Source organism: Mandrillus leucophaeus, unplaced genomic scaffold, assembly GCF_000951045.1.
Source record: "Mandrillus leucophaeus isolate KB7577 unplaced genomic scaffold, Mleu.le_1.0 Scaffold79, whole genome shotgun sequence".
NCBI lineage: Eukaryota > Metazoa > Chordata > Mammalia > Primates > Cercopithecidae > Mandrillus > Mandrillus leucophaeus.
This window is the reverse complement of record NW_012108585.1, coordinates 936,240-958,292: the sequence shown is the minus strand read 5'-3', so window position 1 is coordinate 958,292 and position 22,053 is coordinate 936,240. Positions and strand designations below refer to the sequence as shown.

Sequence of the window (22,053 nt, the reverse complement as noted above, 5' to 3'; positions counted from 1 at the left end):
TGAGCCTGGGAGGTGGAGGTTGTGGTGAGCTGAGATTGCGCCACTGCACTCCAGCCTGGGCAACACAGTGAGACTCCATCTCAAAAGAAAAAAAAAAAGAAAAAATACAAAAATTAGCTGGGCATGGTGGTCAGCCTGCCTGTAATCCCAGGTCTTCCGGAGGCTGGGGCATGAGAATTGCTTGAATCTGGGAGGTGGAAGCTGCAGTGAGCCGAGATCGTGCCACTGTACTCCAGCCTGGGAGACAGAGTGAGATTCTGTCTCAAAATAATAATAATAAAATAAAAAATAAAATAAATTTCTTTTGTGGACGTGGAGTTTTGCTGTTTCCCTGGCTAGTCTCAAACTCCTGGCCGCAAGCGATCCTCCCACTCAGCCTCCTTCAGTGCTGAGATTATAGGTGTATGTGTCTGTTTCCTGTTTCTATGAATTTGTCTACTCTGGATACCTCATATAAATGGAATCGCATAATGTGTGTCTTTTTGTGACTGGCTTATTTCACTTAGCATTAATGCCCTTAAGATTCATCCGTGTATCAGAATTCCCTTCTTTTTAGGGCTGACTATTCCATCGTACAGACCACAGTTTGTTCATTTGTCGAGGGACATTTGGGTTACTTTCAACCTCTTGGCTATTGTGAATGATGCTGCTGTGAATGTGGGTGTGTCACCCTCTTTGAGATCCTGTTTTCAATTCTTTTAGACATATTCTGAAGGGGATTGCTGGTCGTATGTAATCCTATTTTTCAGTTTTCGAGGAGCTGCCATACCGATTTCCATAGCAGTTGCCTCGTTTGACAATTCCACCAGCAGTGCACATGAGTTCAGGTTTTTCTAAACCCTAACCAGCACGTGTTATTTTCTGAGTTTTTGGCTTTTTTTTTTTTTTTTTGAGTAGCCATCCTAATGGGTGTGATATTTTATTGTGATTATGAGTTGCATACCCCTGATGATTAGTGATGTTGACCATATTTTCTTTTTTGAGACGGAGTCTCACTGTGTTGCCCAGGCTGGAGTGCAGTGGCACAATCTTGGCCCAGCACAACCTCCGCCTCTGGGTTCAAATAATTCTACTGTCTCAGCCTCCCAAGTAGCTGGGACTATAGGCGCCTGCCACCATGCCAGGCGGAGAATACAAAAAATTTTACCGTGTTGCCCAGGCTGGTCTCAAACCCCTGGCCTCAAGTGATCCACCTGCCTCGGCCTCCCAAATGCTGGGATAACAGGCGTGAGCAGCCACATTTGGCCTGACTCCGATTTTTACGGAGCTTTCGTTTTGTTTTTGTACTCTCTCTTTCACTGATGTCTGCTCGCATCCTTTTAGAATTTCCTTTCTTCTACTAGCTTTGGGTGTAGCTTTTTTTTCTAGTTCTTTGAGGTATAACGTAGATTTGAGATCTCCTTTTTTTAAAAAAATGTGGGCGTAACTTCCCTCTTAAGACTTTTCACTGCACCCCAGAGGTTTGGTATGTTGTGTTGTATGCTTTTGGTGTGTTGTGTTGTGTTGTGGTATGCATTTGTCTCAAGGAATTCTTCTAAGTTTCCTTGTTACATTTCCTTTGACTTTAAGTGTGGTGGTTAATTTCTACTGATTCGTGGATTTTCCAGTTCTCTTTTTGCTGTTGATTTCTAGTTTGATTCCGTTGTGACTGAAAAGATACTTTATATGATTTCCATCTTGAATTTGTTAGGACTGGTTTTTGTGGCCTGACATGTGGTCTGTCTTGGAGAATGTTGCATGTGTACTTGCAAAGAATGTATTTTCTGCTGTTGGTGGGTGGAATGTTATGTATATGACTGTTAGGTCCAGTTGGCCTATAGTATTGTTCAAGTATTCTATTGCCTTATTCATCTTTTGTTTGGTTGTTTTATCCATTATTGAAAGTTGGGTAGTGAAGTCTCCTACTATTATTGTGTTGCTTTTATTTCACCTTACAATCCTATCAAAGTTTGCTTCATATATTTAGGACCTCTGGTGTTTGGTGCATAAATATTTATAATTGTTATATCTTCTTGGTGAATTGACATTCTTTTTTTTTTTTTTTTTTGAGATGGAGTCTGGCTCTGTCGCCTAGGCTGGAGTGCAGTGGCGCGATCTCGGCTCACTGCAAGCTCCGCCTCCCGGGTTCACGCCATTCTCCCGCCTCAGCCTCCTGAGTAGCTGGGACTACAGGCGCCCACCACCATGCCCTGCTAATTTTGTGTATTTTTAGTAGAGACGGGGTTTCACCGTGTTAGCCAGAATGGTCTCGATCTCCTGACCTCGTGATCTGCCCGCCTTGGCCTTCCAAAGTGCTGGGATTATAGGCATGAGCCACTGAGCCCGGCTGACATTCTTATCATTATATAATATCCTCTTCTCTTATAACAGTTTTTTGTTTTTTGAGACAGAGTCTTGCTCTGCTGCCCAGGCTGGAGTGCAGTGGTGTGATCTTGGCTCACTGCAACCTCTGCCTCCCGGGTTGAAGCAATTCTCCTGCCTCAGTCTCCCGAGTAGCTGGAACTACAGGCATGTGCTACCATGCCCGGCTAATTTTTCTTTTCTTTTTTTTGAGACTTCTGGTTGCCCAGGCTGCAGTGCAATTGTGTGATCTCAGCTCACTGCAATCTCTGCCTCCCAGGTTCAGGCGATTCTTCTACCTCAGCCTCCCAACTAACTGGGGCTACAGGTGTGTGCCACCGCGCCCAGCTAATTTTTTCTATTTTGTAGAGACAGAGTTTCACCAAGTTGGTCAGGCTGATCTCAAACTCCCGACCTCAGGTGATCTGCCCACCTCGGCCTCCCAAGGTGATGGGATTACAGGCGTGAGCCACCGCACCCAGCCCTAATTATGTGTTTATTTATTTGTTCTAGACAGAGCTTTGCTCTGTCGCCCAGGCTAGAGTGCGGTGGTGGTATCTTGGCTCACGGCAACTTCTGCCTCCCAGGTTCAAACGATTCTCGTGCCTCAGCCTCCTGAGTAGCTGGACTACAGGCACCCGCCACATGCCCAACTAATGTTTTATATTTTTAGTAGAGCAGTGTTTTGCTGTGTTGGCCAGGCTGGTCTCAAACTCCTGGGCTCAAGTGATCAATCCACCTGCCTTGTCCTCCCAAAGTGCTGGGATTACAGGTATAAGCCACTGAGCCTGGCCCCAAATTTCTCTTTTTTTGTTGAGACAGAGTTTCACTCTTGTCACTGAGGCTGGAGTGCAATCACGGCAAGCTCTGCCTCGTTGGTTCAAACCATTCTCCAGCCTTAGCCTCCCAAGTAACTGGGATTATAGGCGCCCACCACCACGCCTGGCCAATTTTTGTATTTTTAGTAGAAATGGGGTTTCACCATGGTGGCCAAGGTGATCTCAAACTCCTGACCTCAAGTGATCCACCTGCCTCAGCTTCCCAAAGTGTTGGGATTACAGGCATGAGCCACCATTTCATAAGTGAGCGCAGCTATTCACCTCCTGGATAGGGAAACAGAGCTTTACCAGCAGCCCTGAAGCCCCATTTTGCCCTCTTCTAGTCACTGCCTTGCTTTCTTTTTTTCAAAAGTTAACTACTGTCCTGTCTTCTATTCTGACTTTCATAGATTTTTTCCTGTTTTTGAACTTTATGTATGTAAAGTTCACAAATGGAATTGTACTGTAAGTGGAATTGTACAGTTTATATTTTAAGAAAATTGACCGAAGTATTAAAAAGAACATATAGACATGTAGACAAGTGCACGTATCATCCATGCTCTGCTTGATGAATTTTCAAACCAAACACATCCACATAGCCAACATCTGAATCAAGACAGGACATTGCCAGTACCTAGAAGGCCCAGCCGTGTTCCTTGCAGTCATTGCCATCCCCTGTCCTCCTTCCCACTACTGAGCAAACCACTTTTAACAACACAGATTGGTGGGTGTGGCGACTCACTCCTGTAATCCCACCACTTGGAGAGGCCGAGGAGGAAGGATGGCTTGAGACCAGCCAGGACAACATCGTGGGACCCTGTCTCTACAAAATAAAAATAAAAATTAGCTGGGCCTGGTGGTGCACGCCTGTAGTCCCAGCTACTTGAAAGGCTGAGCTGGGAGAATCATTTGAGCCTAGGAGGCCCAGGCTGCAGTGAGCTGTGACTACGCCACTGCACTCCAGCCTGGGCCACAGAGCGAGACCCTCTCTCAAAAACAAACAAAAAAAAAACAAAGCCACAAATTTGTTTTTATTGTTATGTGCTTTTTTGCAGTCCTACAGTTTGAACTCTTTGTGTCTTACTGGAATTCAGCATGGTTGTGAGGTTCGTTCATGGTGCGTGCGGCGGTTGCATTGCTGTATCGTTTTCTTTTGCATGAGTATGTGGCAATTTACTTTTCTAGTCCTTTCCTGGTAGACATTTTGGTCTGTGTAGCTTTGGATGTTGTGAATGGAGCTGCTGTTGGCATTCTTCTGCTGTACATTCACGCTCATTTTTTGTTGGGAATCACTGGGTGAGAAGATAGGTACGTGTTTAGTTTTAGCAGGTTCCTCCCGTGTTCCTGTGTGGCTGTGTTAATTCACACCCCCGTGGCCTTGTGTAAGTTCCAGTTGTTCCGTATCTTCGACGGCACTTGGTATTGACAGTCTTTCAAAAGAGTTTTCAAAGCTCATTTCTTTTTTTTGAGACAGTCTTGCTCCGTCGCCCAGGCTGGAGTGCGGTGGTGCGATCTCAGCTCGCTGCAAGCTCTGCCTCCCGGGTTCAGGCGATTCTCCTGCTCAGCCTCCTGAGTGGCTGGTGTGTGCCACCGTGCCCAGCTAATTTTTTTATTTTTTTATTTTTTGTATTTTTAGTAGAGACGGGCTGTTACCCAGGAGCTCCTTCAATTTTTTTTTTGTATTTTTGTATTTTTGCCATGTTGGCCAGGCTGGTCTTGAACTCCTGGACTCGAGTGATCTGCCTTGGCTTGCCAAAGTGCTGGGATTACAGGCATGAGCCACCGTGCCTGGCCAAAGCTCATTTCTTTTTAAACTACTCATTTATCTTTCAATGTAGATATGAAATCTACACTATAATTTTCATTTTCAGGTCAAATGTAATCATCTTAATCCCTCATGTTCAAATAATTATTCCATCAGCATCAGTTTTATGAATTGAGAGATGTTTTCCCAAGTAAAAATATTCTGGATTTCTGTAGGAATCAGTGTGGAAATGAAATCATTTGCCCTGTGCCACGCAGCACAGGAGTGTCCGCTCTCATGTTGATGAGATGCAGGACCAGCCCCGTCCTGGAAGATTCCTTGCAGCCTTGGCTGGCAGCCGACGTCCGTGCCTCCCGGGTGTTCTTCCCTCTGTTGTCTGAAGGGTCCTTCGTGATGCCACAGCGTACCCGAGGCTGCCTCAGTGACAAGTGCTCTTTCCAGGGGTGGCCCTGGCAGAAAGGGGTGAGAAGGTGCAGACCTCCGCAGAACCGTGTGTGCTCACTTCCGTGGAACAAGGACAAGGAGGCAGCACAGACAGACCCAGCTGCCGAGGAAAGATTCCAATTCGATTTTACAGAACATCTGCCCTAAGGCAAAACCAAAGAAGGATTCCTTTTTATCAAAACTTCACTAACACAGAAGGGTAGAAATAAAACATGAAATTGTTTGGCTTCTCCTTCTTGTAGCACTACTTGGAAGTTGTAGATCCTTTGCCTCAGCAGGACCTAGAAGGCGCAGTGGATGGAGGATATCAAATGCGATTCTCCAGGAATCTATACCTGTGAGTCAGGGAGAAGCAGCGGAGGCCGAGAGCCCGTTGAAGGAATTTTTTTTCTCCTCTTTCTTTCCTTACTAGTTGCCTCTTGAAGTGGATTTAACTAAAGCGAAGAGACAAGATTTTGAACCATCTGTGGAAGAGGCAAGATATAACAGCTGCCGACCAAACATGGCCCTGGGACACCCACAACTACAGGAGGTGACCTCCCCTTCCAGACCAAGCCATGTTGTGACACAGGGCGACAAGGACTGCAGCTCCCGGTATGCGGCCCAAGGCCCCTTCCTTTCCTCTCGGCCCCTTCCTGTGTCATTGGGGCTGCCTCCACCTCCTCCTCCAGAGCCAGCCAGCCGTGTGCGTGCTCCCAAGAGCCATGGCTGTCACTCGGGGCTCCTCTCACCGTTGGTCCTCTCACGCAGAGGCCTGACTTCATCCACCGTGGAGAGCGAGGCCACGTACCAGCGGAAGCTCCGGCAAAAGCAGCTGCAGCAGCAGTTCCGGGAGCGGATGGAGAAGCAGCACGTTCACGTCTCCACGCCGTCCGCTGAGAAGAGTGAGGGTGTGTGAGAGGGGGGAGCAGGGCCCTGGGAGGTGCCTGCAGGAGAAAGTCTGGCCGCAGGGTCGCCTGATTCTCTGCCAGTAACCCTGTGGCCGGCTCCAAACCAGGCCTCGCTGGGACTTCCCTCATGCCACACTCAGGAGAGATGAGCCCAGGAAATTCAGATATTTAAATCTGCCATACATTTTCCCATTTCTAAAGACAGTGATTTTTTTTCCCATGGAACTAAATGGGCATTGATAAAATCTTCTAGAATTAGAAATTTCAGGGTAAATAACTTTTTTTTGCTTCAAATACTTTGGCCATCTCTACATTAGAAAGCCTTGGCCGGGCGCGGTGGCTCACATCTGTAATCCCAGCACTTTGGGAGGCCAAGGCGGGTAGATCACTTGAGGTCAGGAGTTTGACACCAGCCTGGCCATCATGGCGAAACCCCATCTCTACCAAAAATACATAAAAATTAGCCAGGTGTGGTGGCACATGCCTGTGGTCCCCCCTACTCGGGAGGCTGAGGCAGGAGAATTGCTTGAATCCAGAAGGCAGAGGTTGCAGTGAGCCAGGATCGTGCCACTGCACTCCAGTCTGGGCGACACAGTGAAGGAGACCTGGCCTCAAAAAAAAAAAAAAAAGTAAGCCTTGTTTCTGAGATGTCTTCAAATACAAGGCGAATTGGGGTTGAGAAGAACAGGAACCTTTGGCAGATGGTTTATCTATCAACTTTAGTTTATTTCGGAGTCCAGGTTCAGTGGGAACAGTGATACAGACGCCTTCCTCTCTTCCTTCTCTGTCTCCCCTCCTGTTCTCTCCTGCGCGTCCAGGGGCAGGTAGTCCTTACTCAGAGTGGAAACAGAGAGACGCTTGTCCCAGATTCCTCGAGCTCTTGCCCAGTTTTTCCCCAGGAATTGTGAAGAAGATTCAGGGACTCGCTCCATATGGTGGTTCACTGATGTGCCCCTCGGCACTCACAGGCTGACATTAACCTAAAAACTCAAACAGAACCACTTCCTGTCCCGTGGATGTCCTTACCGAGGGTGACTCTAGATGTTTAGCTTCTCAACCATTGCAGAGGCTCCCGGGTAGACTGGAGGAAGCCGCCCTCCAGGCCTTTCCTGCCCCTTGGCAGACAACGTGAGCCATTGTTATTTTAATCCATTTCACACATCAGGTTCTGGCTTAAGATTTTGTTTGTTGGTTTGTTTTCAGACAGGGCCTTGCTCTGTCGCTCAGCCTGGAGTGCAGTGGTGGGATCAGAAGTGATCCTCCTTCCTCAGCTCCTGAGTAGCTGCGACTACCAGTGCATGCTCCACACCCGCTAATGTTTTGTTTTTCGTAGAGGTGGGGTCTGGAACTCCTGGTTTCAAGTGATCCTCCCACCTTGGCCTCCCAAAGTCCTGGGGTTACAGGGTGAGCCCCTGCGCCTGGTCAGATTTTAGTTCAAGATTTTGTTTGAGCAAGGGAAGGGTTATGGCTGTAACAAGCAAGCCAGACACTGGACTAGATGGCCTGGAAGAACCCTTTTACTTTTGCTATGAAAAGAGAAAAGAAACTTGTCTTTCCCACTGGTGAGAAGAATTCAAACCACAGACAGATCTGTAGGTGGGACTGGGACTCGGGAATCCGAAGTTCTTTTTACTGGCTGAGGCAGTGCAGCCCGAAGCGGTGTTGTCCTGAGAGTGTGTCCTCTGACGAGAGGGGAGTGGACTCAGCTCTGAAATCCCATGTAGTGATGTGATTATGACTTGTCCTTTCTCTCCTCTGAACCGTAGTGGCGCCTGCGGCCCCTCCTCTGACGCACAGCACTCCTGTAACTGCCGTCGCAGAACCACTCCCGGAGAAAGACTTCCTTGCAGGAGTGACTCAAGAACTAATCAGTAAATACCTTGAAATGCTTGTAAGCTACTGTGCTGTATGTTTTTAGCAGCCACAGAATACCTTTTAGGCAGCACAGAAGTCCGCATTTCCGTGGGTTGTCGTTGAGGGGTTCTGGCTGATCGCACATGTCCAGTTTCTCTTTCGTCCTAACTGAAGGGAAGTGTGCTTTGAGTGGGAGGGGAGAGAAATTCCAAAAACTTTCGGAAGGTTCTCAAGACATGGAATTTCTGATGGCCAGTTTTTCCAGTGCTTTCTGTGAGAATATTTCATTCTTTGCTGATGACACACTTTCCCTTGACCTCTGTAGAGACTCTTGAAGACAACTCTGAAAAGTGGGCTGTGACTCCAAATGCCGGGGATGGTGTGGCCAAGCCCTCGTCTAGAGCAGACCCAGCCCAGGCCGCTGACACACGAGCCCTGAACCACCAGATGGTGACCCACGACAGGACTCCACACAGCCTTTGCCACCAGAAACCACAAGCAAAATCTGGATCTTGGGACCTCCAGACTTACAGCACTGACCAGCGCATAACAGGTATAGCAGAGAGGTGTTTAGGCACAAAAATTAAAGGGAGGTCCCAGCTTTCATTCTGGGAATTTTTGAGGAAGGATGACATTTCATTTGAAGTTTGATAGAACAGGGAGCTTCTATTAGGGAGGGCGCCACACGTAGAAGATAATTGTTTAAGAGCCAGAACTTTTCCTTTGGGCTCCTGACTGCAGGTGCAGCCCTTTCCAGCTCCTGATAATAGCAGGAAGCGGAAGCGCGACTGCAGGGAGAGCTTTCCCTCCTAGCAGCAGGTCTGTCGTGAGCACGATGCCACTTGGTCGAGGAGAATCATCTGCCTTCCTCCTAACAGTAATTCTCCTTCTTGGGCTTAGTCTAGATTAGGATCATTAATATAATCCAGAAATCATTAGCTGTCAGTTTATTTTAAAATCATGGCAGCTACATTTAAGCCATTTTGTCTTCCGCAGGAAACTGGGAATCTCATAGGAAGAGCCAGGACATGAAGAAAAGGAAATACGATCCATCTTAACTGAGGCGCAGCCACGCGACTGGACTGTCACAAAGGGACTTTGGAAAACTGCTTTTTCGTCATGAAATTGTTCATCTCTCCTGGAGAACGAACTTGATTGCGATTTATCTTGCTTCATTCTGAACCTTACCAAGAGGATCTGAGTGCACTGCAGGTAGAGCTGAGCACTTTTGGAAAGCTGGTCTGCCACTCGGGTAGGGAGAGGCTCGGGACAGATGAAATAGCTTTTCTTTGGCTTGTGAGGCTTCCCACTATTTATTACTAAACTATTATATTAATACAGATGGACATTTTAGGAATCACCAATGGCTCCCTGCCCTCAAGCAATACAGGCCAGACTTGGTCCTAAGCACCTGCCTCAGCAATTGCCTACATTCAGTTGTTTTGCATAACATCTGCCTTCTTTCCTTTAGGGTCCATGCCTTTAATGTTGTCCACATGACACACTGTCGATCACGGCAGGAAAAAGGTTGGAGTAGTGCTTTTACTACTTCGTATCGATCCAGGTTACAGTCTTCATTTAATATAAACTCTAATTTATGGGTTTACGACATTACAATCCTGCATTCTTTCAAGACTTCAAGACTGACATTTTTTTCCTAAGGAAGGAAATAATCATCTAAGACCAAGAAAAAAGGCTTTTTTGTTTGTTTGGTTTTGAGACAGAGTCTTGCTGTGTTGCCCGGACTGGAGTTCAGTGGTGCAAACACAGCTCAACCTCCTGGGCTCAAGTGATCCTCCCACCTCTGCCTTATGAAATACAGGGATTACTGGTGTGAGCCACTGTGACCAGAAAAGGCATTTTTGAGAAAGCAAGTCGTATACCTTATAACAAAATAGAATATTTATGTATTGCATAGCCCCTTACCTGAAATGCTTGAACCCAGAATTGTGTATTTTTTGAATATTTGTATATACACAGTGAGACCTTGGGGATGGGACTTCACCTGTGTTTCATATATGTAGCTCGGACACATAATTTTTGCATGAAACGAAGCTTGTGTGTAAGAGACACTGCAGCTGAAGGGGACTGGGTCTTCTTCCTCTTAGGGTCACTGAATGAGCTTGTCTGCCTGGTGCTTTGCGACTTGTCACACGAGGTCATGTGTGGAATTTCCACTTCTGGCATCATGTCAGTGCTCAGAAATTTTCGGATCTCGGAGCATTTCAATGAGGGGGATACTCAAACACAACTGTTTCCACTTCCCCATTTCAGATGGGAGCTGTAACCCACCTTGACCACAAATTGGCTTTTCATAGTGTTCAGATGTTTCATAATTCTTCCCCCCAAATAATGAAGTTTGCAATTTTACTTATTTTTTTTTTTTTTCGCGAGGGTGTCTGGCTCTGTAGTCCAGGCTGGAGTGCAGTGGCGCGATCTTAGCTCACTGCAACCTCCGCCTCCCGGGATTCAAGTGATTCTCCTGCCTTAGGCTCCCGAGTAGCTGGGATTACAGGCACCCACCAAGACGCCCGGCTAATTTTTGTATTTTTAGTAGAGGAGACGGGGTTTCTCCATGTTGACTAGGCTGGTCTCAAACTCCTGACCTCAAGTGATCTGCCTGCCTCGGCCTCCAAAAGTGCTGGACTCACAGGCATGAGTCACCGCATCCAGCCACTTTAATTTTTTTTTAGACCTATTTTGGGGCTTGGCTGTGCCTAATCTTGAAGCAGTGACTTCTTATTTTTTGGCTCACAGACCCATTTGGGAAGCTGTGAACCTGAGATAAGGAAGTCTGAAAGTACTAGCCGGCAGCCGACCATTTCTATTCCTTTGGAAGATGAAGAGGCAGCAAAAGAGCTCCCAGGAATTAGGAATCCAGTTATCAATTGCACTTAACTCAAAATAGTGCCAATGAGAATGTGAAGGAATTTTCTGGAAATGAAACCCCACAGCTCAACAAAAGCAAGTTTGGTTTATTTGAATGGTTTCATTAAATAAGTCTACAAAGGTAACAAACCGAAGCACAAAGCGCAATCTTACAAGAAGCGCAACACCCAGAGTTAGTGCAAAATGTACAATTAACGGCTGCTGGGAAACCCCCGAAGTTTGAATTTTTATCTTTAAACAGTGTACATTGTTAAATAATGGAAGGAAAACATTTATAATTCAGAAAGTTTTTAATGTGGAAAAAGATACTCAAAGTGTACTATTAACACAAAAATAATTTAAACAGTTCAGTAGCACTAGTTCATTCCTCTAGGCTTCAGTTATTTCATCCACAGGAGGATGAAATCAACAGTAAATAAAACCAGTTCTGACTTTTTGTGCATGAGTGAAAAGACGTCAAAATTATTAAACCCAAAGAACCAATGAGAATGTGCCGCATGAGGCTCCCTGCTCCTCTGGTATAAAGTATGTTTCACTCTTGGGTGGCCCCTTTCTCAGCTACTCAGCCCCTTCCTGGTTCTAGCCTTACTCTCTCCACAAGAAATGGAAGCAGAGAATAAATAAGTCAGTCGTTTTATAGCGGGGGTTGAAGCCCCTGCCCTTTTCCTTTCTACCTTTTAAAACCCTTTGGCTCTCATTTGCACATTTAGGGCCACAGACCAACTTCATAAGGGAAGCAGGGCCCTTAAGGAATGAACAGGGCACGGGAGCCTCCAGCCTCTTTCTGTGGTGGTGGTGGTGGTGGTGGTGGTGGTGGTTTCCGGAATATGCCATTGACGTGGGTAAAAGGTTGGAAATATTTTCAGTTTCCCAACTAAGAGTCAATAAGCACCCCAAAATAATTAAGAGTCCTAGCTTCTTTGTCTGTCTTCAGAGATAACAAAGATCCTAAACATAGCCAATTAGGACAGTATTTCCGGAAAGCTCTGAAAATAATAACTACCCATTACAAGTAGGCATAGCACTAAATAACACTGATTGGTTGCAGTTATTACTTACGGGGAATATTTATTTGAAAATGTGAACATATTAGCTGTACTTCTAGAAATAAAGGTGGCACAATAGATGATGATCCTGCAACCATGTGGACATCATAAAGGAAACGAGTAGGAATAAGTATTCTTTCCTACAATGAGTAATTCAGACGTGGAAAGATTCAGATGTGGAAAGATTCACTTTCCACAAAACATAGTACCCCAAGCTGAGAAATGCATGGCACATGTGCAACAAAGGAAAGCAATCCAAACAGTTTTTCTGAGAGCAACTTTCTCCATCTGTGACTTTTCACTATCAGGTTCCCCAACTTGAAAACTAGCCCCCACCCCCTTCTCTTTATGTTCAGTTTCTTCTAGGTCACGTCTGTTGAAGCCTAGCTCAAGAAAGAAAGGTTTATATGACAGTCACTGGCCAGGCTTCACGTATCTTCAAAACAAGTTGTTTCCTCATTCTTTAGTCTGTCTTTCACCCAGCACACACCATTCTTTTCAGTTGCCCAATTTTGTTACAACACCCCCTCCTCACTATTCCTGAAACAGAACTTTCTGTTTTTAACCACTGATGCCAACTTAACCTCCCACCCTACTCATCTTACACCTGCTCTAGACAAAGTTGTTGAAGGACTTAAAAAAATACTTTTTCAATTTCCCTTTGGCATAACCACTGCTGGACTGCTGGGGTCACATGGACCTAAGATTTCCTTCCACATGCCCTTTATTGATCTGGGGTCTGATAAGTTGATGCTAATGGCAGAAGCAATAGAAGTCCAAGGCACTAAAATGTCCAGCAAGCAACACTGGGAAACAGAAGTATTCAAGTACAGTAATTTATACAATTTTACATTCACATTTATTCATCTAATACAATGGAAATACAAAGGAAAAAGTTAAAGTGTCTCAATAAGTAAAGGACAGAGCTAGCTTTTTTTGGAACTTTTTAAACGTTTCATATTTTACTCTTAAAACTACTGTTGTCCAACAACATTTTATATATCACAGTGTTTCCACATCAAAACTGATGGCAAAGTTACATGTCCGCAGGGAACTTAATTTTTTTTTTTCCTAATTGCTAATGCTGCAGTCAAAGCTGCTAATATCTTTTGCTTAAAGCACTAATGACCTATCATAAGAAAGAGTTGCACCCCAGTCCCCTGGTATTTTTCACTGGGTTCTAAAAGAGCAAAGAAAAACAAAATAAAAAAGAGAGGGGTAAAAAAAAGGGAGGAGGGCAGGGTAGGAGAGAGCCCAGTAGGTTGTTTTTGTCTCTTGTGGTTCAGATTCTTGAGGGAGTGAGGGATTCGGGGCATGAGCCCCACCCACTCGGAAGTACAGATGGGTTGGATTTTACGTTGCGTTCTCTGGCTTCCTTATGAACAAGACTTTCCTAGCCCTCATCCTCATTACTGAGTATAGATAAACAGGAAAGCATGGTCTGAAGCTGCCCCTTTACAAAAAAGCTGTTCTTTCCTTCCTCTCCCACTCCAGTAACTGGAGCGGGGGAGACTCTCCACTCTGAGGGCTCAATGCAGTATGAAAAACATTCCCTTCTGGCAAGAAAGAACCAGTTAAATGCAGCACTAGTAGTTAGTACACAGGCTACTTCCCACCCCCCACCCACCCCCCGCATTCCATCTCCTGCCCCCAGATCTATTGGGCTAACGTCTCTAGGTCTACGTGGTCCGCAGGTTGGAGCCTGGGGGGTTGCTGATGGATTTCTGCAAATTGCTGATGTTGAAATTCTGCAAGGAGGCAGTTCCCACAGGTTGGAACTGGCCAATCGGCTGTGGTGCGGGGCCACCCGTCCCACTCCACTGGGCGCCAAATGGGGTAGCTGGAAAGCCATACTGCTGTGGGGGGCACATAGACTTGGTGAAGTGACCTAGAGAGGTAGCTGATGCTGCAGAGATGGGGGCAGAGCCACCCAGGTTCGAGGTCATGGAGATGCACAGTTGCCCAGGTGCAGAGAACTTCCTTGCCATTCCAGGGCCCTGAAAACAAAACCACATGTCAAGTGTGGTGTGGGCCACGGGTATAAAATGTGTGGCGCTAACATACACTTCTAGTCTAATCCTGTAAGATACAGCAAAACAGTCTTCTGTAGTATTTATTGGCTCTTTATATTTACCAAGTAAGGGTGAAAATAATCCTGATGAGAGGGGGAGGGACGTCGTGTGCGTGTGTGTGTGTGTGTGTGTGTGTGTGTAGTTCAGGATGACGAAGGAAAAACGAAGAAGAAAAAGTTGAGCCGACCAGTAAGAGGTTAGGAATTCAGGGAAGGAAAAATAAAAGGGTACCTGGAGGATTTTTGCCCTGTTTTTCTAAAGTGTTAAAATTCATGAGCTACTGAAGAAGGTCATGGTGTAAGACGTTAAGCAGCGGCCTAGTTGTTTATATCACCTCAATTCAGGTGTGTGTTACGGATTCTCCACGGCAGAAGAGAGACTTACCTCATAATTCATGTGCCCTTTGCTTCCTCTCCTGCCTGAGAGAATCATGGCATCTCGGGCCCAGTTGTCTACCAACTTGTGCAAGTCATCTGTGAATGTGCCCTTCCGGCTGGACGTCATGGCAGGAGGCTGAGCTTGGGCGGCTTGGCTGTTCACTGTTGCCCCAACAGTGTTTGTGCTGCTGGTCCCTATTATAAGCAACAGAATACAAGCATTAAAAGAAGCCTAGGTTACAATTTCGGGAAGAGGGAAAACTTCACGGGATGATGAATGGCAAGCCACAGAATGGGGAGAGGATGAATTGGGAAGCCATGCAAGAAGGGAAGATTCCAAGGTTTTGTTTAGCCATTTGTTTTGGTATAATAGGGTGATGAAAACAGTTTCTCTTCAGTAGCTGCTGCTAACGCTGAACAACTCAGGATGACGGTAGGTACACAGGCAGGGGCCTCTTTCAGTCCATTCACAAAGCACCTGAGAACTGGAACTGCTCGCCAGTACGCTATCCCCGACCTCATGATGCTGATGGAGGTGTAATACGATCAGCAAGGCTAGTTGCTCTAGAATTTTGCAGAATGCAGGGTAAAAGAGTGCACTGGGCAGGGTTAAAGTAGGAGTAGGAAAAGATGCTTGGCTAAGGAGAAGGTGGGTTTCCAAACCATGTGGACATTGCCACATTCTTTAGCCCTTTTTTTTTTTTTCAGATGGAGTCTCACTCTATTACCCAGGCTGGAGTGCAGTGGTACGATCTCAGCTAACTGCAACCCCTGCCTCCCGGGTTCAAGTGATTCTCCTGTCTCAGCCTCCAGAGTAGCTGGGATTGCAGGCGTGTGCCACCATGCCCAGCTAATTTTTGTATTTTAGTAGAGAGAAGGTTTTGCCATGTTGGCCAGACTGGTCTCAAACTCCTGACCTCAGGTGATCTGCCCGCCTTGGCCTCCCAAAGTGCTGGGATTACAGACGTGAGCCACCATGCCTGGCTTTTTTTTTTTTTTTAAGGAAGGGTCTCTTCTTTTTCTGTCACCCAGGCTGGATATAGCAGCACAATCACGTCTCACTGCAGTCTCAAGCTCCTCCTGCCTCAGCCTCCCAAGTAGCTTGGGACTAGACGTATGCACTACCACACCCGGTTAATTTTTTAATTTTTTATACAGACAGAATCTCCATATGTTGCTTAGGAACTGCTGGGCTCAGGCAATCCTGCCATGTCAGCCTCCCAAAGAGCTGGGATTACAGGTGTGAGCCACCATGCTCAGCCTAGCCATTCTTTAAATTGAGAGAAGTAATAACAGAAGTAGCATGCTGTATTCAGAAGAGTTTTTCACCTGGACCCATAAACATGATTTTACAAACATAAATTTGGGAGGGGTCAGCCTCTTCCAATTTCCCATGAGTAAAAAACAAGATTATTCACGAGGCAAGGACTATATGGTGTGCCTGAATCTTTCAACTTCAGGAAGACATGGTTTTCCTGAAGATGACCTCAGTTTCAATTGGCTCAAGGATTCCCACTGCTTCTCCCCACTCTTCCCAGAACAGCAAGCACTCCCATGTAGAAGCGACAAGAAAATGCAGCTGAGGCAGGGTGCAAAGGGGAGGAGGAAGCTTTGCGGTTATGATGAAGGAATTCTATTTCTACGGTTTGATGAGAAAGGAAGAAGGAGTCTATGTCCTGCCTGATTTCGGCTCTGCTGGAGGGCACACTGAAGATTATTCGAAGAGGCACGTTTTGGGGAAGAGGGAAAGAAGAGTCATGGTCTTGTCTATTTTCCTTACCCCCCACTGTCTTACCAGATCTCACGTTACAGAATAAATAAAAGCTACTAAAGTCAGTTGTGAACCACTAGTCCTTAAAGGCACCCAAGTAACGCTGGGGGTGAGTCAGTGCATGCGTTTTCCTGCTTTCCAGGTCAAAGCGGCACCAGGTCACAGCAGCACACCTAACACAACCCTGCCACTTAAAAGCCTGTTACGGACTATCACTCGTCTCCAGTCAAGCTTATATCCTACCACCTGGGGAACAGCACACACAAGCATGTCTGTGCTGGAGTAACAGCTAATTCCGAGGTGAAGCTGCAGAGTGAGGAAGGTCACATGCTTCCTACCACTATGGCAAGACGTGGAACTACTGCAGTGTGAGTGTCAGCTCACTTCTTGGTGTCTGCTGGAGCCACAAGGGGATTGCTATTGCACATACAGTGTGAAGGGAAGAGTAAGTTCCCCTACAGTACAGGAAACTCAAGTGGAGAAGTATTAAAGCACAGAAAACAGACTTCCATGAACAGCAAATGTGAGAGAGTGGTGAAGTGGGAAGCACAGGCAATGAGGATGGGCAGTCATGACAGTGAGTGACTCAATCTAGAAAGCAAGCGTACATGCATGGGGGGTTGTCATCCTGTTTGAACAATTATTGCTTGGTGAGCTTGATGTGAGAGACAATCAGAACAAAAAACAAATAATCACAGGGGAGCAGGGCTGTCAAAAGCTAAATACAAGCAGCTCAGGAGACATGACCGTTGCTTATCCACACAGAGCTCATGCTGGGAGACACACCTCTCTGTCTGATGCTAGTCTGTTGCCCCTGATGCTACGAGGCCCCTTTAGAACCAAATTTCACTTTTCATTTTAACCTACATTACCTAACACAGGAGTCTCTTCCCATGAGGAAAGAGAAGTCATGAGGAAGAGTCAACCACACAGTGAAACCTTCACATTCTGGCTGCTGTCTACAGTCCTCTCATTAAAGAATGAACCAAACCTATCCTTTTCTAACCAGAAATTAACTCCTAAGAAGATGAGACTTGACTATAAAAGCTGTAGAAAGGCCTTTGAGAGAATATGCTAACTTCTTCACCTTTTTTAGTTCTTCTGAAAAGCCCTAATAGGTAGTATAGACTTACCCCCAAGATTCATTTTTAAATTTTCCTCCTGCCATTATAATACATTTCCCCTACTCCCACATCACCAGATCCTAGTAACAATAACCTATTATGAACCATAACTTACAGCCCAGCATCCCAAGTACAGAATTTCCCTGTTGACCCTACCTAGAACACTGTAAGTGGCCTTCTCATTAAAATATGCGAAGCCACGGTCTAAGAAGACAAACTCTAGTAAGTGGTGTTTTTCTCCTCATCAATCTAACACACATCTCCCGCTTCAATGTGAACAATGGGAGGGCATGGATTTTCGCATGCTTTCATCACTGCTGAGTTTCCAGTTGGGGTAATAACACTGCCCGGCACATATTTGCTTGACTAAAGGATCGCTCTCCCGTAGGAACCTAGGCATCCCTGATCTCCCTGTACACATCCGTGGCCATTACCAATTCATGTCTGTCACAAGCTAGGCTCACATGGGGTTATCACTGAGGGCACCGACTATGAGATGGTTCCTCAATTAAGCATGTTAAATATCTATTAGAATAGGATACAGAGCTAGATGGAAGTTAGGAATCAGGGAGCTATGAGACTGCAGAGTTGAAAGAACTCGTGGTTAACAGGCTTTGCAATCAAGGACCAAAAATAACAGAAAAGATAATTACTACAGAGCTGGTTGCAAGGACAGACTTTTTTCACCATCTTCCCTGAAGCACAAAGAGAGAAGCAATGTGTTAAAGATAAAGAAACATCAGTGTGAAATATTTAGAATCTCCAAACAGCACACAAACGCCCAGCAAGAGAAAGCAGGAGGGGAGACAGATAGGTAGGACCTGGTAGCCCTTGAATATAGTTCTACAGAATGTTTCTAACTGGCTGTTAGCCTCAACGTGATTATCTGATGAGCTGTGTTACCTGGCTGACAGATGTTGGGTTTCTACACCCACTCTCTGTATCTAAAAGAGTAATGCCCTGCATTGAGGTTCTGGAATCGGAGAGGAATTCCAGTCTCTCAGGTCTCACTGCTTGAATTTCAAATACCCAAGCAGCGTTTCCACTGATCCTGTCCCACTTCCTGTTTCTCCAGCTGGGCTGTTAAAAAGCACTCAATTAAATGCATTAGCACTCCCACCATAGTAGACCGCTAGTATCACTGTTACGGTTTTAAGTTCATTTACATTGGCTATATTTCCACATCCTAGATATATATACTAACCCCTTCCCTTCCAGAATAATTTTTAAAAGTACGTGGAAAACAAGCAACCTCTGAACATAAATATAGCAGTAAGCCAAGCCGTGCTTCCAAACCATTATCTATTTTGAGAGCATAGAATAATACAACTCAAGCTAGTAAAGTCCCTACTCTTTCAAGTACCTGTTTCATTTCCATAGTTCAAGTCTGTCTCTTGGGATTTGTTCACCAGGCTTACATGATGTATCCTGACGTGACTTCAAAAGATGTAGGGCCTTTCATTTTACACCCAAAGGGAAGTGACAAGATTCAATATTTCTGACCAGTTTCATTTGAACAACAAGGGTAATACCACCTACCTTTAAAAGTGGGATGAGAATTTATGGAATTTAATTAAAGTGGTATTTGTCACATTATATTTCAGAAACAGAAGCTTTGGTTCTCTTTCTTCCCTCTCAGGCACTTCAGGCTGTAGACCATAGGCCTGACATGTCACATTCTACTTTAAAAATACTCAGCTCCTACTGTTAATGTCCTTGCAACTTTCTAGGTGGACAAGCAAATTAAATGCTTATTCAACTGTCAAAGTGCTAATATGCACAGTCCAGGAAAGTGTGACCAGAAGAATTATTGATCTGAGTCCTCCAAAAAAAAAAAAAAAAAAAAAACCACACATGCCTGGAAAACTATCGAATTGGGTAATGCCTTCCACCCACTTCTTTGTTAAATAGCCTGGGACTAGTGAATGTGGGGGAAGTCAGTAAAAGTAAAAAGGCGGTCTTTTTACCTGCAATCCATTACTAATGCAGGTAAAAAGAATAGGGGTGCTAGAAGGATTACAACTGTGTGAGGGAAATGGAAGTTAAATGTGTTATGTACTTTGCTTTAAATGTGGTCACTACAGAGAACAAAGGGAGGTGTAAATTCTTCCCACCATGAAGAGGCCCGAGGACCTCTGACCCATACTCAGAATCAGTGATGGCCTGAGCACATGCATTTAAAAAGCACTTCAATAATCACATCAGAAGTTTGAGGCCTGAACAGAGAAGATCTTTATCCAAATTATAACACGGTTTTTCTACTTGAACCATGTTTTTGTTTTAAACTTTTCTTCAACGAACAGTTACTGACTATTATGTGCCAGGCAGGCACTGACTAATCAGAAAGAAATCACAAGTGCTTTTCAAGTGCTACCTGTTTCTCTGTATATGATCTTAACTTGATTTGTACGATGGCCCTAGGACACTGGCATCATCATTTCACATATGGGAAAGATGGGGTGACCTGCTGTTGTGCCTTGTTTTTAAGTAGAAAGCTGGGAAATCCCAGAAATCCTGTTAAAAGGATAATTTTCACTTGCAGTTGCTGGGCTTTGGTCTTTATCAGACTAAGTGCTTTATCGGAATAACCAAACTAAAAACCCCTTTTTTTGATTTTATGGGGTTAGAGGACAGTAGTGGTGGAATGATCCAATCAAGAGATTCTAGCATCTTTTCAACTAGTAGATGCTTAGGCTTAATTGAGAAGAAAAAAAAGATTTCAATCTACTCTGACAAAGAATGGAAAAAAATGGTACATAATTTTTACCTGCTGCCAGGATCTAAGAGCATCAATGGTCAAAATGCTTTCTGTCATTTCATTTCTTTTCTTTGAGATAGAGTCTTGCTCTGTCGCTCAGGCTGGGGTGCAGTGGCACAATCATGGCTCACTGCAGTCTCAACCTCCTGGTCTCAAGGTGGTAATCCTCCCGCCTCAGCCTCCTGGGTAGCTGGGACTACACATGCACACCACCACGCCAGGCTTTTTTTTTTTTTTTTTTTTTTTTAAGAGCCCAGGTTGGTCTCGAGCTCCTGGCCTCAAGCAATCTTCCCGCCTCAGCCTCCCAAAGGGCTGGGATTGTAAGTGTAAGCCACCGTGTCTGGCTGATTTCTGTCATTTGTAATGCTAGGGCAGAGAGAGAGCACTGATTATGACTGTGGAGTTCAGTCTTCATTATTCTAAGTGACCCAGCAATCTACTGCCTAGATACCACATCTACTCTGTCACAGATCTATGAAGAAGCACTTCTACCAGAAAGTTACATTGAAATTTGTAGAAACTTGTCATTTTGACTTTTTTTTAAATCATAATGTGGGGGCCCAAACTTCTGAGGGTAACAGTAATTCAGCCAAGCCACTGAGTAGATGATATACAAAAAGAGACAAATGAAAATGGACTGCGTGAAACATCAGATCCAAGCAGCAGAGAAACAAGGACAAGGAAGGAGTAAAGGTGTTACACACAAAGAGCCAAGCAGGGCGTACTCAGAAATCGGGTCCTCCTGCCACCAGGTTTGAATGTCACCTGTTCAGATGCACAGTTAAACTTCGCACAGCCTGTGAGAGGGGAAAAACAGGGAAGAACAGAGAGAGGAGAAGAGACAGAACACAACTACAAGATGTTAGAAACTTGAGGCTGGAGTGGTGAAATGCACTAAGATGGCACACAGAAGAACAAGCTTCTGGGGGAAGGTCAGATATGTAAGAGATGAAATATTAGGTCTTAATTCTACCCATCTGCAAAATGCGGAAGCTTTTCTTAGTTGAAATAACGCTATAGCTAGTTTGCCCTCCTTGCCAATCGAGTGCATTCTTCCTGTGAAGAGACTAATCTCTAATTTCTGTGAAACTGTGGCAAAGGCACATAAGCCAGTACCTATATATTTTTTATTCTTCTCACCCAGATGCCCAAGTCTTTTCAATTCTTGTTCTAATATGGCTAGAAGCTCTTTCCTCTGCAGGAATTTTTTCAGCAATCATTAATAAACAGAGCTATATTTGGAAAGTAGATTATGGATAAAAAACTGAATTGTATGGTTATTCATTTTAGTATGCCACTCCCATACTTAAAAGTAACAAAATTCTACAATGGCTAAGAAAATGCATTAGCTTTCAGAAACTGCTAAAACACCTTAGAATTTCATCCAGGAAATCTCAGCCTAATATTACAGCGTTAAGTTCCAAATCCCACATGAGCAAGTCATACAGGTCACACAGATGTAACTTTTCACTGTAACTCCTTGAAAAAAAGTAATTTCACCTAATGGGAGCAATGAGCCCACTGAGTCTCATTGTCACTCCACTTCCCTTTCACCCAAAGATTCTTAAGTGTACAACACACAGGCTGTGTTCTGGTCAGCTAGTCTCCCAATCCGCCTTAACAGGCTGTTGTCCCAGGTATGGCAACATCTCCATTTTATTGTTTTTGGCGATGATGGTGGCTTTGTTACCTTGACCTGGAGCAGAAAGGCTTGGTACTGAAATGGCACCATCACTGGTGAAGGCTGAATAGAGGTTGTCACTGGAGGGAGATGGCTTAAGGGGCTGTAACAGCTGATTCTGCCCGGACTCTGGGATGTTGCCAGGAGGGTGGAGGGTCTGCTGGGGGTGCAAGACTGAAGCTGCACTCTGACCAGACAGGTTACCTGCCAAAAGATAAAGTGGC

At 45.1% G+C, this 22,053-nt stretch overlaps 2 protein-coding genes across 5 annotated transcripts in view; one reads left to right on the top strand and one right to left on the bottom strand.

Annotated features, from left to right (window-relative positions):
- The window catches only part of RAD52 (RAD52 homolog (S. cerevisiae)), a 59,168-nt gene extending 48,737 nt beyond the window's left edge, over positions 1-10,431 (top strand). For 2 of the 3 annotated variants that reach the window (XM_011967136.1, XM_011967135.1), the window contains exons 6-10: positions 5,780-5,961; positions 6,118-6,257; positions 8,024-8,128; positions 8,437-8,664; positions 9,108-10,431. In XM_011967136.1, the coding sequence (XP_011822526.1) occupies positions 5,780-5,961; positions 6,118-6,257; positions 8,024-8,128; positions 8,437-8,664; positions 9,108-9,169 (717 nt within the window). In that variant the 3' untranslated portion in view covers positions 9,170-10,431. Of the gene's footprint in view, positions 1-5,779; positions 5,962-6,044; positions 6,875-8,023; positions 8,129-8,436; positions 8,665-9,107 lie in introns of those variants that run through there. The other variant, XM_011967137.1, reaches the window with a different exon arrangement.
- Positions 10,432-11,066: 635 nt separating this feature from the next.
- LOC105529876 (serine/threonine-protein kinase WNK1) overlaps positions 11,067-22,053 on the bottom strand; it is a 163,518-nt gene continuing 152,531 nt past the window's right edge. For both annotated transcript variants that reach the window (XM_011967139.1, XM_011967140.1), the window contains 3 exons: positions 21,839-22,033; positions 14,503-14,690; positions 11,067-14,043 (listed from right to left, as the gene is read on the bottom strand). In XM_011967139.1, the coding sequence (XP_011822529.1) occupies positions 13,726-14,043; positions 14,503-14,690; positions 21,839-22,033 (701 nt within the window). In that variant the 3' untranslated portion in view covers positions 11,067-13,725. The remainder of the gene's footprint in view (positions 14,044-14,502; positions 14,691-21,838; positions 22,034-22,053) is intronic.